At 43.2% G+C, this 14,747-nt stretch overlaps 1 protein-coding gene across 3 annotated transcripts in view; it reads left to right on the top strand.

Moving 5' to 3' along the window:
* The window catches only part of NEDD9 (neural precursor cell expressed, developmentally down-regulated 9), a 73,356-nt gene extending 63,404 nt beyond the window's left edge, over nucleotides 1–9,952 (top strand). For all 3 annotated transcript variants that reach the window (XM_064664336.1, XM_064664329.1, XM_064664344.1), the window contains exons 3-7: nucleotides 2,581–2,682; nucleotides 3,860–3,961; nucleotides 4,403–5,626; nucleotides 5,963–6,052; nucleotides 7,336–9,952. In XM_064664336.1, coding sequence (XP_064520406.1) covers nucleotides 2,581–2,682; nucleotides 3,860–3,961; nucleotides 4,403–5,626; nucleotides 5,963–6,052; nucleotides 7,336–7,845 — 2,028 coding nt within the window. In that variant the 3' untranslated portion in view covers nucleotides 7,846–9,952. The remainder of the gene's footprint in view (nucleotides 1–2,580; nucleotides 2,683–3,859; nucleotides 3,962–4,402; nucleotides 5,627–5,962; nucleotides 6,053–7,335) is intronic.
* The last annotated feature ends 4,795 nt before the right edge of the window (nucleotides 9,953–14,747 follow it).

Below are 14,747 nucleotides of genomic sequence, written 5' to 3'. Positions count from 1 at the left end.
GCAGGACTGTCAGAAGCATCACACATCTGAGACCTGGAGAAGATCAGGTCACATTTTACTCCTGCTCTGGATTTAGGATATAGTTTGACTTCTGGAGTAGAACACAACTGAGCAAAGGGTTATAAAAATTTCAGACTGAGGGACTTTTATAACTGAGCAAAGGGTTATAAAAATTTCAGACTGACTGTCTTTTTGGAGCCTGACATCGCCTGACTCCTGCTTTGCCTGGCTAGGCAACAACCATCAGGTAAAGCAGAGACAAACCGCAGCAGTGCACTGCTTCCTACTTCCAGGACTGCATGGAGCATTTTGCTGCCTGCCCTGAACACCACATTGTTGCTTTTCTCTGGGATGGTCAAGCAGTTTCCCAGCATATTAGCAAGCAGCCTAATGCCACAGTGTTCACAGCAGCAGAAGGGCTCATGGAGATGGGCTACCCAGGAAATGGCCCTTTGCTTTTTACTGTACATTATCTGTTCTCCCAGACGAAAACTTTTGAACACCCAGTGACTCATTATTGAAGCAACTTCATGATTGTAATTTTTGAGTCCCTGGAAGGAACCTCTGAGTAAACATTGCTTAAAACCAAATCCTTCTGTTCTTGCATAGAAAGCATTTGACTGGCAGCACACAGCTGGGAAAAAAGAAAAGGATGCAAAATATATATGTCAAACTATGCTAGTCTGATCACTAGCCCTCACTGGCAGAAAAAGCATGAAGAAGTGATATTGATACAAGTTAGAATTTTCTCAGGCAAACAAAATAATCCCAGTATTACATGAGAGTGGCCTGGGAGGGATAATATCTGAAGTGATCCATTATTGGAAGCTTCCAGTAACTTCAGAAAGAACTTCTTTAGAAGTTTTGCCTGTAGATACCTTTTACAATGCAGCAGGTGACTCCATGAAAGAGGAACAGTCTCTCATAAATGTAATACATTTTTAGATTCTTTTAAAAAAAACTTGTACATATGTAAGCCCTATTAACCACACACACAATTTAGCAGGAGTTCTCTCACTGAGAGAACTGATCCAGCGGTGAACTGACCCAGCTCTCTGGAGACTGTGTCGCTTCCAGTTCCTGTCTTCAGTTGCTAATTCGAAGAAGAGCAGTTGCAAAACCCACTGTCTTCCCCCACTGTCAGGCATGAATGTTTCTCCTTCCCTTAAGGCACACACAGTCAGTGCAGTGGGTGGTGCTGCCAGGAGCACTGCCTCGGGCTACTCACTTTGAATCAAACCTGTGTGCTAGTATGCTGGTATGGCAGCCACCTCAGGGGGAGGATTCAGTGATTGTTTCATGGTACAGGGACAGAGATTGCCCAGCAATGTCTGGGCAGCAGGAGAAAAGAAGGAAAGACTCCATTGTTAACACAGCAGAGAGGAGGTAGCAGGTTAGCATGAGGGAATTTCCCTGAAGACCTCAGTCAAGCAAAACTCACTCTGAAATCTGGCTCCTTACAGCAAAAACTGTTACAGGTTTTTGACTGAGCATGTGAGGTCAGTCTTGCGTACATTTTCAAAGACAGTTAGGTAGCTGTGGTGCAAAACTTTCCCCAGCTGAGTACAAAGCCACATTTTGTACGAGCCTGTGTAATTTGCCATTTTATGCCTTTGGGTTACAATATTTATATTTTTTTCTTAGAGCTAAATAGTACCAGCAGAAGTTAAGTTGTCAGCCTTTCTACTACAAACCCAGCTCTTTTTTGGGGTTAGGTAACATTTCTTTTGTACCACATTATACTGAAATTCTGCCGTGCAGATGCTGTCCAAGACATAAGGCATTTATTTTTCACAAGATTTTATTTGAAGCCATTATGGTAGTTAATGGTTTACAAAATGTCCAAAAATGTAAATTCTAAGCTTTTTTGTTTTTCAGAGGCTGTTATTTCATTATATACTTGAAGAATGGCTTAACATTTCCCATGTCTTAGCTGCTAACATAGAAAAACCAGAGACAGCAAAATCAAACGTCCTGCTTTGGAAGGTTTAAGCTTAGCCTTTCTGCGTAAACAATTTTCAAAGCCACAGCTCACACTCACTTCTCCAGGATGTTGTGCTATGGAGCACAGTAACATAAGAAATCCTGCCATAGTAGGTGGGAAATACCTCTGCAAGTAAGGGGGTAGACTCCCAGAGTGTAAACCTTGTATATAAAGCGTCTGACAATAAGTGGGGACACACACTTATTCAGATTAGCATGTACACAGCCCTGATCTCAGCAAGTGGGTGGCGTAACCATTACCTCGTGTGGTCTGTGCTAATGGGAGATCAATGGGAAGAAGGGACCAAGCTCTCAGACCTGCTGGAGAATCTGTGCTTGACAAATGGAAGATATTGTAGGGCAGTAGCAAGCAGACGTGTCAGGACTGGTCTGGAAGGAAAAGATGGTGCATTTGTAGCTACTAACAGTCATATTTGGTGTTCAGCTCTCAGAAGTGTATGTAGACTGGTGTTTCTAACATTGCCACTTGAAGTGTGAACGTTAATAGGACTAGATTGTTTATACCCTGTGCAGTAACAAAGAGACCATGCCAAGATCCTCAGAGACTTACATTTCCTTGTTTTCTTTTATCCACAGGTAATAACTCCAGTGAGGTCAGGACAAGGTTATGTTTATGAACTCCCTTCCAAATACCAGAAGGATACCTACGATATCCCCCCTGTTCGCCCTCTCCAAGGGGTAGGTACCAATAAAAGTGCCAACAGGGCTGACAGGGCACAAAGGGTGATGAATTTCTACCAGAATTTTACGAGCAGTGCAAATTCTCTCATTTCAGAGGGAAAATATGTTTTAATTAGATGCTGTGGCTTATTCACAGATCACAGAAGTATTTCAAAGTTGTATTTGATGTTGACTAAGATTTGGCAGCACACCAAACGCAAAAGTCCCATTTGTTCTCTGTGTTTTGATCAAAGAGTATATCTAAACAGAATAAACTTGCTGCCTGGGAACAGTTTTTTTTCTGTACTTTGTTGTTGCATAGTTGACAGTAATTCACTCAGTAAGGGTAAAATTATCGCCTAGATGAACAGATGCTATGCAGGGAGTTGTTTTCACCCCATATCAACTGTGCCATGTCACTGAACTTGAAATATATCTTTGTTCAGGGAACACCTTTAGCATTCAATCCCCAGGACCAGAATGTAGAGTGGATGCTTGCAGGACCTGTAACTCAACAACCCTGCATCTCTCCAGAGCTCTCTGACAGAGCACCTCCTTGAGGGAATAGTGTTGAAATCCAAAAGTACCTATCACAGATTGACACCGATTGACTGGAATCATTAGGAAGTCTGGGTTAAGAGACATTCAGATAGTGACCTCAGACCACATGCAAAACCCTCTGTAATGTAGGACAAGCCACCAAGTCCAATGCTTGAAATACCTGACAGCTGTACTGTCTGCTAGAAAGACAGCTCACACTGCACTTGATAAAGCAGATGGGCAATGCCGACAGGGACAGCATTAGTTTCACAGAGTTCAGGGTGTACTAGTACGAGCTTATTCCTCAACCCCTCTAATCTCTGTCAGTATGGTTGTGATCAGTTCTGGTCACATGTGCTCCCCTGTTCAACCCAAGAGATACCCATAGTAGACTGACCTTCATTTAACTCTCAGGATGGAAGTCAGCTGTGACTTCATCTCTCCAGCCTGCTGTCCACACAGTTGCCCAGAGGAGACCTAGCAAAGTGCATTTCCTCCCAGCTGTCCAAAATCCAAGCAGTTCTCCCATATGAAACAAGCTAGAAGAGCTCTGATCCTGTTCAGAGTGTTTTAGAGAAAACACAGAAACTAAGAAAACTCACCTGAGATCAGAGCTTTCCCTGAGGTGACTGTAACCAATTTATTCTTCCTTCAGGTATATGACATTCCCCCCACATCAGTTAAGGGGCCTGCACTTCCAGTTCACATGGGAGAAGCAAAAGCTTTAGGAGTGTATGACATACCACCTGCCAAAGGGGTAAGTATTACTCTGTTTCCACAAGATCTTGTATTTTCGTATCTGACCAAAGACACGTTGAAACAAGAGTCCGTGTATAATCCTGAAGGAAAAGGAGATTCAGTACTTCAAGGATTTCTTTAGGTTCTTAAACTGTTAAAACTGGTAAAGTGAGGCACTGTCCCAAAATTAAGGTTATGGACTATGAATTGATAATTAGACCTACACTATCTTTGTGGCAGCATGCTATCTCTTTGGATTTTGCTGCTTATGACATTTGCATCAAGATAAATGATAAAAAGTGAGATGTTAAAACTGACTCTGAGTCAAACTCAGGGTAAGTAGCTGACTCTTTGAAAAGCAATAGCAGATCTTCCATCCCATCATTTTATAGTCTGTATGTAAGGTGTAACCATGTGTTTTTCTAGTCAGAGGTTTCATGGTTTACTTTCTGTCATTCAGGTCTATGCTACACCTCCGTCTGCATGCCAAGATGATACAGGCCTGAGGGAAAATTTGCAGGATTTTTCATCTTCACTGGGCCACAGTGTAAGACCAGAAGGAGCATATGATATTCCTCCTCCCATCACCAAAGCAATTGGAAAAGAACTTAATAGATTTTCCCCTGAGAGCCTGTTATTGCCGGGTGGAATGCCACAGACACAAAGTGTTTATGACATCCCTATGAACCATCAAAACCATTTTCTTGGGCAGCAAATTGCACCTGAAAAAGATGTTTATGATACCCCGAGGGGCATTGCATTTCCAGGACAACAAGCAGGACTCAGTAAAAGTCTCATTGCAGAAGGAAGAGAAGGTGTATATGATGTGCCACCAGCAGTCCTCCAAGACAATAGAGGCTTACAGGATGTGACTGATGGGATGAATAGGTTGTCTTTCTCCAGTACAGGAAGCACAAGGAGTAATATGTCCACATCTTCAACAACATCAAAAGACTCTTCTTTTTCAGCATCAACTGCACAGGACAAAAGACTAATCCTTGATCCAGACACTGCTATAGAGAGGCTTTATCGCCTCCAGCAGATGGTGGAGACAGCTGTCAATAACCTCACAGCCTTCATTACACCAGACTGGCGGTCCTATGGATATATGGAGAAACACATCAATGAAATTCACACTGCTGTGGATAAGGTAGAACAGTCGCTGTGGGAGTACCTGCAGTTTGCAAAAGGATCAGCAGCCAATGCTTCCTGCCTACCTGAATTCAGCCTTCTTAACAAAATGAGGAGGGAGGTGCAAAGGCTGGAGGACTCTCACCAGATCCTTACCCAAACTAGTCATGACTTGAACAGATACAACTGGTCTTTGAATGTCCTGGCTGTTAACAGAGCACAGAACAAGTGTGATGACCTGGATCGGTTTGTTATGGTGGCAAGGACAGTCCCGGACGATGCCAAGCAACTGACCACTACTATCAGTGTCAACGCAGAGGTGCTCTTCAAACAGGCGTTGGGTGGCTCACGTTTCAAAAACATACCTGAGAATATAATGAACACTCCTAACTGTGTCTATGACAATCCTCAGATGCAGCATCATGGAGAGCAAGCACAGAACCCCTGCAGTTCCCTTCCTCCGCTCCTGAGTAAAGGTCAGCACCCGTACAGTACCACCAGCGAAGGCTCGGAAAAGAGCTGGATGGATGACTATGATTATGTTCACCTGCAGGTAGGTCAACGTAACACCTTGTCCTGCAGAAGGCTGTGCAAGAGTTGTCTGTGGTTTTTGCAGAAGCTGCTTGCAAGGAAGTAGCAATCTATTGTCACAGTAACACATATTCAAGAGTAATTTCACCAGGGTGATTCCTTCCCTCAAATAGGGTTTTGCATATGTAATAATGATAGCTTTTTGCTCTGCCATGCCATCCTTTTATTTTCTGTACTCTTAGTGGTGCACTACCAGTGAAAAAGCCAATACAAAGCAGTCTGTTACTTGACCTGTTAGTTGTCGTTTAGCTCAGGAACAATTTTGATTTAACACAGTGTCTTTTGTTGTGTAAAACAGGGGAAGGAAGAGTTTGAAAGGCAACAGAAGGAGCTGCTGGAAAAGGAAAATATTATCAAGCAGAGCAAAGTGGAACTAGAGCACCATCAGGTATGTTCACTTGGGTGCTATAGTCACACTGAAATGCAGTGTTCCTCACACACAGGGAGTACTGGTCAAATAAAGCAGGAGGGGCCCTTTCCTTAGCCATGTTCAAAGGCTGTAGTCATGTAAGCTGTGTATGCATGCCAGCACACACTGTGAAGTCCCATATGGGGTTTGTGCCAGTCAGGCACAGCATTAAGGGATTTATCAACATAAAAGACAAGGACATGCATTGTCACGCTCCAAATGGAAACCAGTGAGCATCAAGACTTCTGCACCTTCCTAGCCCCATACACCTGTGTCAGCATTTGCTTATACCAAAGAAATTTTAAGTATTTACTGCAGAGTAGTTATTCTGAAGATCAGCATCTCTGCCCCGTTCATTTCCCTGTTGCCACTTCACAATTGAGTGGAAGCACAGCCACAGGTCCCAATGTTTAGAACATCTCTTATGGCAGGAATAAGCCTTTCACTTCAAAACAATTTTCAGTCATCTCAGTTTGATACTAATTGTTTTTTTTATACCGTGCACCATTGCAGTGGGCCCAGTGCACACAGATAATAAAAAGCAGAAAGTTTAAAAACTCCAAAAGTTTACCATGGAGGAGAAGCAAACTGTGATGTCTCACAGCAGGGCAGTGGCAAAGCCAGCTTGAGAACTTAGCTTTCCTGACCTGGAGTCCAGGGCCTTGGTCACTGGACCATGCTGAAAACACATTCTGCCTGCACATCTGTTCAGTGAACATCAATACCATTAACTTAAATATTATGCTGAACATCACTTTAAAAAATAGGTCACATAAGATTCAGGGCTATCACTTTTCCCTCATATTAATTCTTCAATATGTTGTTGCCATATTGTATGGCAGAAAACTGTACAAGCAATGAGGAGGTGAGAGTTAAAGGCTTTTCATCTCAAAATCTCACAGTGATGACAGCTTTTTAAAGATTGTGTAGGAGTCATTGCCACTTGGATCCATCTCTCTCACTTGTGATTTCAGAATACTCCAAATGAGCAACAGCCTGTAAAGTCAGGAATTTGGGTCGTTAGGTGGGTCTTTTTAATGTAAATGAAGTATTTTAGATGTTTCTCCCTTCTGAACTCCATGTGTTTGAATTAACTGTAATCAAAGCCCTTGATCCTAGAAAACCTATTGCTATTTTATTTAGCGTAAGGTCAGTCTAGGATACTTCGGGGTGTCCCGAGGAATAAGGTGAAATTGTTATACATAACAGCATCTTACAAGAATACTCTCTGAAGAGAGCTTTTTTTTCTTTTTGCCTTTCAGATCAATCAGTTTCAACGTCTGGAGCAAGAGATCACCAAGCCAGTAGAAAATGACATCTCAAAATGGAAGCCACCTCAAGCTTTCCAGAACACAAACAGCACTGCCACCTCCCAAGACAGCCGCCTGCTTTTATTCTACTCTGACCAATGTGAGACTCACTTCAACTCCCTCCTAAATGCCATTGATGCCTTCTTCAGTTGTGTCAACTCCTCTCAGCCCCCCCGAATTTTTGTGGCTCACAGCAAATTTATCATTTTGAGCGCTCACAAACTTGTGTTCATTGGGGACACACTCGCAAGGCAAATGACAACTCAGGACATATGCAACAAAGTGATGAACTCCAGCAACCAATTGTGTGAACTGCTGAAGAGTGTTGTTCTGGCCACCAAGGGGGCTGCCTTGAGTTACCCCAGCACAGCAGCCCTACAGAAGATGGTGGACCGAGTAACAGAGCTGTCTCATCACGCACAGTTGTTCAAACTCTCACTGGTCCAAATGGCTTCCTTATGAAACCCAGTAAAATCCAATCCGTGAGCAGCAAAACAAAAGCAGAGAAACTGGAGCTATTTTTATGTAAATGTTATCCTTTTTTAGATATTTTTTATTAAATATTTTAAATACATTCTTGTGCATTAGAGAGTCTAATTAAATCAGGGATCTGGGAATATTGTTTGGTTCTGTATCACGTTTCTTATACACGTTTAGATTTGTATACACTGCATATATGTATATGTTGCTACATTCCCTAAAACATCAGTTAAGCACCTTAAGAGTTACGTGTCAGGTAAACAGTGCATATCTTTTGTATATACGGCCTGTTTCCTCAGTGTATTTGTTAACTGGATGCTGCACTCTTCTTGTTTCATTCCATCTTGATGCTGGCACATGGACTTGGTTGTGAAACCTACTTGTAGCAATCCATGAATCAAGTGTAATGGTTCTCATAGAACTCCATTCCCTTCTTAGAAATTACTTTCTATAGGTTAATTCCGTGAAGTTTAACTCCTCCTGAGGTTACTTTGGTATGTGAAACATTTGGTCATTCTGACCAACATATATGCACAATTACAAGGAGCAACACATCAAACAAGGTGTACAGCATTCAGGAGAAAAGCATTTTTAGGCCATGTAAGAAAGAGAACCTTCTAAGGAGGAAGGCAGAATTGTTCATACTTACGGCATTCAGATTTCACTGTTTCTAATGACTATGCAACATTGGATTTCAAAATGTGGATGGATTCCCAGCAATGTAATTTCATACATTTTTACCTTGTATGCACTTGCATTGGCAATTTAATTTAACAGTCAGGGTTGAAAGCCTGTTTATGGACTCAGTGTTATCCTGAGGGCATCTCAGGATCCACTGGGCTCATCTTTGAAATTGCGGATGAGCAATGTTTCAAAATACCAATCCCTTTCAGAGGGATTAACATACAAATTGTAATTTGTATGGAAAGAAAAAAGGTTAATTTGAAATAACAGATATTCAAACATCTCTATAGCATACACACAATTTAATGAAGAAATAGCACTTAATTTTCTAGGACATACTATTGGGAATTAATTGCATCTGTTGCAATTCTGACTTCTGTTCAACCACTGGGCTTTTTTTTTCCAAGTTCTGTTGCGTAGGTGCTGATCCTTTCTGCACTACACTGTTGCCAAAAAATGACCTCCTGTTTTAATGGGGCCATTCCATCAGTAAGTACACAGCTAGTAATTTTTAATGTAGACACTTATAAATTGTTAGCAGAGTGGTAGACTCCTTTAGAAATTTCATGTATGCTGGTTGCTCTAAAAGATGTATTGGCTTATTGGTCTTCATTGCCTTTTGTGAACCCCCTGAAATAAGTCACAGAACACTGTTTGCCTGTGGTCCCCAGCCTAAAAGCCATGCTTCAAGGTGAACAATACCTCAGGTAAATTCCAGGTGATTCCGGCATTTTTAAAGCAGAAACACTACTCTCCTTGTACAATTCAAGGTAGTCCCACATTGGTATGTTCTGAGCACTTGACAGATCACTGGTAACTACATGGTCATGAGGTCAGTAGCACCTGGAAAACACGCACTTCTGCCTAACTCCTTACTTTACCAATTGTAGCCAAACACGTGCCTTATTGAAATGGGATTTGTCATCTTAGATAACAAAACCATTTCAGCAGTGTGCGAAATACTGCAACCTTAATGTATTGTCTTAGAGTGAAGATCACTCTTCACTATCATAATGTCACTTCCAGAGTCTGCAGAACAGTTCTGGAAGGGCAGTGGAAGCCAGCACACCCCCAGCTGGCTAAGAAAGGGCTCCAAGGCTTGGCCTGGTATAACATCCCAAAAGTGCAGTTACACTATTGTAACTCACAGCCAGTTGCCAAAAAGCAACCCATGTGAACCTGTTTTGTACTAGTGTTGTTTGGGATTCTTCTGGAGTTCCTTGTTCAATTTTTTCACTGTATATTCTTAGAAAGTGAAAGTACAATTTGAAGTCTAGTGTTTATGTTGATAGTTTGTGCTTTCCAAAGGAGAACCTGTATTGCAACCCTGTATTACAGTTTGTTATCTTGTAGAGAGTAATTTTGAAATGATTAAAATTACTAGCTTTTTCATATAAAAAGCCAACTGGATCTAATTTTTTCTTGTTTTCAGAGTTCTCTAAGCGTATTAAAAGGAAATGTTGCTAATTGCTAATACTATCAAAGCCATTCTAACATGAGGAATTCACTTTCTGTCTTTTCACTGGTCCATGCTTATACCGTGAAGTGAGAACTTCAGGGTTTAAGAGAAAGGGGAAGACAGTTTCTCTGCCTGTCCAGAATAAGCAGGTGAAGCATTTATCCAACTCAGCTACACAAGATACCGAGTCCAAAATACAACCAAGGTCTGCAGTATTCTGAGCCATGCTTCTGCCCCATTCCCAGTGTCTATTCCTGCTACATAAGTGGTATCCCGAACCACCTCCTCATAGTACAGACACTGGTTCTTCAGGTGAGTGGGGCAGTTTCTCTGAACACGATCCACAGTGAGGTGGGGTGGCAGGACACAGATGTGGCTGTCCACTCATTCTGGCCTGCTTCCCCTCTCCAGCTCTTACCGGTGAAGCCATGATCCATGCAGGAACTGAAAAAGCAATTTTGCTCAGTACAGTCACCCTTTGCCCCTGACCCAGTGGTAAGAGTACCTCTCTTCTAGTACATGCCAAGTTGAGCATTATGTGAGTGTGGGTTCCACCTGAAACAACCCAGTGGCTTTAAGGATCATGGAGTCTTTCTAAAAGTTACTTCCACATTTCACTGTTGCCAAGGCACTGCCTTACCTCCTGTCAAACATCCTGGGGTGCAAGGAGGAGAAAAAAACCCTGGAACTGGCTCTGTGCTTAACGCTGTTTCTTGACTGCCAATGAAAGATGTTTTTGCCAGAAAGTGTAAGAGCAATGAAAGCCTTGAGAGCAAAGTACCTGGTTTGGCTCATCATGTCCTCACAAGGGGACAGCTGGTTATGCAGGGTTGCTTCCCCAGGGTGCTCATTGTTGTTCCTTTGCTAAATTTAAAATGGTCAACCAACAACAAAGGAGGGACTGGACAATCAAAATGGTTCAGAATAGAAACCAGAGCCTCTTTGCTCTCCACCCTGAGCCAGCGTCTCCATGCAGTTGCCAAGAAACTGTTGCTGTTTTGCAACCAAGTTGATGGCCACTGTGAAGTGACTGTCTTATGTCCAGTGTGGAAAAACTGTCTGCCTCACGCTAGTGGCAAATGTGGAATACACATGACTCCTTAATCCAGACATTAAGTAATTACTATTTCATATTAATTAGAAACATGCTTCCTTTCTCTTCTGGGATGATGAGTGAAGGAGAGAGAGAATGTTGAAATGGGTAGGTTTTAGAGAAGTTATCAACTCATAATGTTACCTCACAGGAGGTAACTCATACTGCACAACTGCCTGCTGCTACCTCTCCCATTTCTTGCAAACCAGGACACTGCAGCTTCTGCATTTTCTGTAGCCGTGCATTGCTGCAGCCTCGGCAAACCCGTTACCTGCTGTTCCAGCACAGGCAACATGGCTGAAGGAAACCAAGTTCCCACACCATCACCTGATACTCAGTTACATCCCAGCATCTTCACATCCCCCATAACTTCTGGACCCTGGAGCTTTTGGCATTCTCTGACATGAACATCTGGGTTGTTTCAGAAATGTCCCTCCCACACCTACCACCAGCACTCCTGATGTTGCTACACCAGTAACACCTTCCCTCTGCCCATATGCCAAGCATCTGTAGCTGTTCTGCTCCAAATCCAGCTTTTGCGTATTGAGCACCCACTTCCAGGCTGCCTGCACTACCTTAAATGTGCCTCAATCTCAATCTAAAGGCTATAGAAACTCATGGAATTTTCTTAACCCTCCCTTGCCATTTCTCCTCTCTCAATGTCCACAATGTTGGTCCACATTTAGACAGAAACATTTCAAGGGCAAAGACAGGGTCATGCCAGTCTCAGAGGACAACAAAAAGTGTTCCTTCCAACTCCAAAATATGCCTGTTCATTTCATCTTAACCTTTTACACTGGCAGTTTCAAAAGCAGCATATGCACATCACTCTTAAATCAATGGAGCCCTTTTTCTGCTAGAAGGTTTTCCCATCTCAGAGATGGACTGTCCAGATAATGCAGACTTTTTTTTAATATATTTTATTATTGTAATTTGCACCAAAATTTCACTTAAGACAGCAGCTTTCTCTGTCTGGGAACCCTGGATATCGCTGTGTGGTTTTAAATATCAGAGTAAAGCTACAGTTTTATCTAATGCTACAGTTTTATCTGATGCTAATCAAAGTCCTGCCCAGAAATTCTTCTGACTTAAAGAGGACATTGAATCCAGGCTTGAGAGTACCTGGATAAAGTGAATGGCTGCAGAAGAAACATCTACTCCAGCCTTTTCATAAACCTGCTGACTTCAGAGAGAGCAAGAATGATGTGAAGTGCAACTTCCTGGGAGGTTGCATGAGGGCCAGCACAGACCCTTAGTAACTTGTACCGCCTCATTTTCCCTCCAATGTCCTGTTCAGAGGCAATTTTACTTTGATTGAATTAGACCTAAATTTAAAGTGCAATTCACATCATTAGCAAGGCCTGACCATGCTGGACATATTGCCAGCCTTGGGATCATTCAGAAAATGGAACTACATCATTCTCCATTCAAAACCTAAATATTTAGTTTTCAGTGGCTGTGAGTTACGCTGGGCATGAAATAGCCAGTCAGCAGCCTGACCTCAGAGGAGACACCTCCCCAGGGCATTGCTTTGATCCTCTGGGAAACTGCTGGGTTCAGATCAGGGTGCTCTTCATCCTACCGCCTTCCAGGTCAGTGGCTAGGACCACTCAGGGATGGCCTCCCAGAGCAAAGGACCAATGAGGATAGTTTCCAGGGCACATCTGGGCATGCACACTGCTGGCTGCTGCAGAGCCCTCCTCTTCAGCCTCTCAGGGCAGCAGAAAACGGGTAGTTTCCCATTCCATGGCAAGCAGCAAGAAGACAAAAGCTCCTTGTGCCTCCTGATAAACCCATGTCTACAGAGACATGGTCTTTGCTCGTGGATGCTGTGAATTTCTGAACAGAAGATGAAATGCCCAGAGGGAGAGGCAATGCTGAGCAGAAGATCACTTTCCCATCTCTCCTGCGGTTTGATTTGCAATAGTAACATACTCACAGCAGTTTGTGCTTAAATTCTGTCTTCTCAGCAGACAGAGTCAGTATCAAGCTTGGCCCAACGCACAACCAAACTGCAGTTTGCTTTCTTCTTTCTGCATCTCTCTGGGTTTAACTTCTGGCCCTGCACCCCCACAGGCAAAGTCCATCGAGTCAATGTTCCTCATAGGAGTTCACCTTGTTGCTATTGACTCAACTTACTTCCATGAGTCCTCTGAGTCCCTGCCGAGGGTGAAACCCAGTGCCTGGGAAACCAGTGCCCAAGGAGCGCTGCTGCAGCTGCAATGGACTCGGCATCCGCATCGCCTCCCTGACAGGGGTTTCTTTTTCTCTGCCGAACACCAAGAGACAGGATATCTTTTTTTGTACACGCAGCAATTTGAGACGTCGGGCTGACTTATGGCAAAAACAGAAGCAGGGAGCACAAAGTATCGGGTCTCCCGGAGACATGTGAGGCTCATTTCATCTGCAGCGCGGCTGCCTCGGCTCAGCGGCACAAGCAGCAGCAGCCGCCGCCTCCGCACGCAGCAGGCTCCCAGAAGGTTACACATAACATCAGGCCAGACAAAGATCGCAATTCCCTGGTTCCATGCACGCTTGCTATCAGCTTCTGTCAGCCACGGGAGGGATGTAAAAATCCTGCTACTAGGTGGGGGGAATTGTCCCCTGACATCAGCAGGACTTTTTTTCCTCCTTCCCTGTAATTTCCCTTTATTACAGAAAAAGTGATCATAGCTCTTTCCTTGATGCAAAGCTGCAGGAAACCAAATCCAAGAGGCCCTTCATAGCTTCCTACTTAGCCAGCTTTATCTTGCTCAACCCTGCAGCTGGGACTGCCCAAACCATTGCCAACCAGGAAAGCACAATGACAATGTCCCAGAATCATCTGCTGTTTATATGAGGGCAGACTTAAGTGTGGTTAAATGAAGGTTACAGTGAAGGACAAGCAGAAATCTGAAAGGTGAGAGCAGAGGATGGGGGGGGTGGGAAGAGAAAAAAGCCTGCTCTGGCTTTAAATTTTCTTACAGAAAGGAAAATCAAAGTATATCTTAAAACCTTTTGTGCAGTTAGAAGGCTCCAGGGCATTTTGCTGTGCAGAGATTAAAGTCTTCCTTTGTTCTCAGTTAAGCTCAAAGAGAAAAAGCCACAAAGTTGAGTGGCCATGAACGTGAAAAATTAAAAATAGACTTTTAGTGTTTTTTCACCCTATGCTTTGTTTTTATGAAGGATGGTAGGAGCAGCCCACCCAAAAGCCTTTTATCTCAGGAGATGACTTGAGCTGGAAACAGGTACCTGTAATTAACTTGGGTTCCAGAGGGGGAGAAGTTAACTTACGTGGCTTTTCTTCATCAGGCATTTCAAAGAGAATTTAATGAGCATATGCATTCTGCAGTGCATTCTGCAACCTGCAGTTACTTTCAGGCCTCACTGCTTTAGACACAGCTTCCACTTGTCCACTCTCAGGTAAAGGAATAAGCACAACAGCCCTGCTAGAAACTTGTATTGCTTTTAATAGGAATTGCTACGATGACCAAATGGACATTCCTAGAGCAGGGCTGCACTGCACAGGACACCTCATTTCACTTTGTACAGACCGAGAAGAAGGTGGGTGTGGGATCCACCTTTTCCACCCTGAAAGATCAGCGGGTGGAGCTGCCTTTGTTCACTGAGAAGTTAAGGTGGAAATCCACAGGTCCCCCAAATGCAGAC

Source organism: Pseudopipra pipra, chromosome 1 (genome assembly GCF_036250125.1).
Source record: "Pseudopipra pipra isolate bDixPip1 chromosome 1, bDixPip1.hap1, whole genome shotgun sequence".
Taxonomy (NCBI): Eukaryota; Metazoa; Chordata; class Aves; order Passeriformes; family Pipridae; genus Pseudopipra; species Pseudopipra pipra.
Note: the sequence above shows the minus strand (reverse complement) of the source record. Positions and strands in the feature narration are given on the sequence as shown.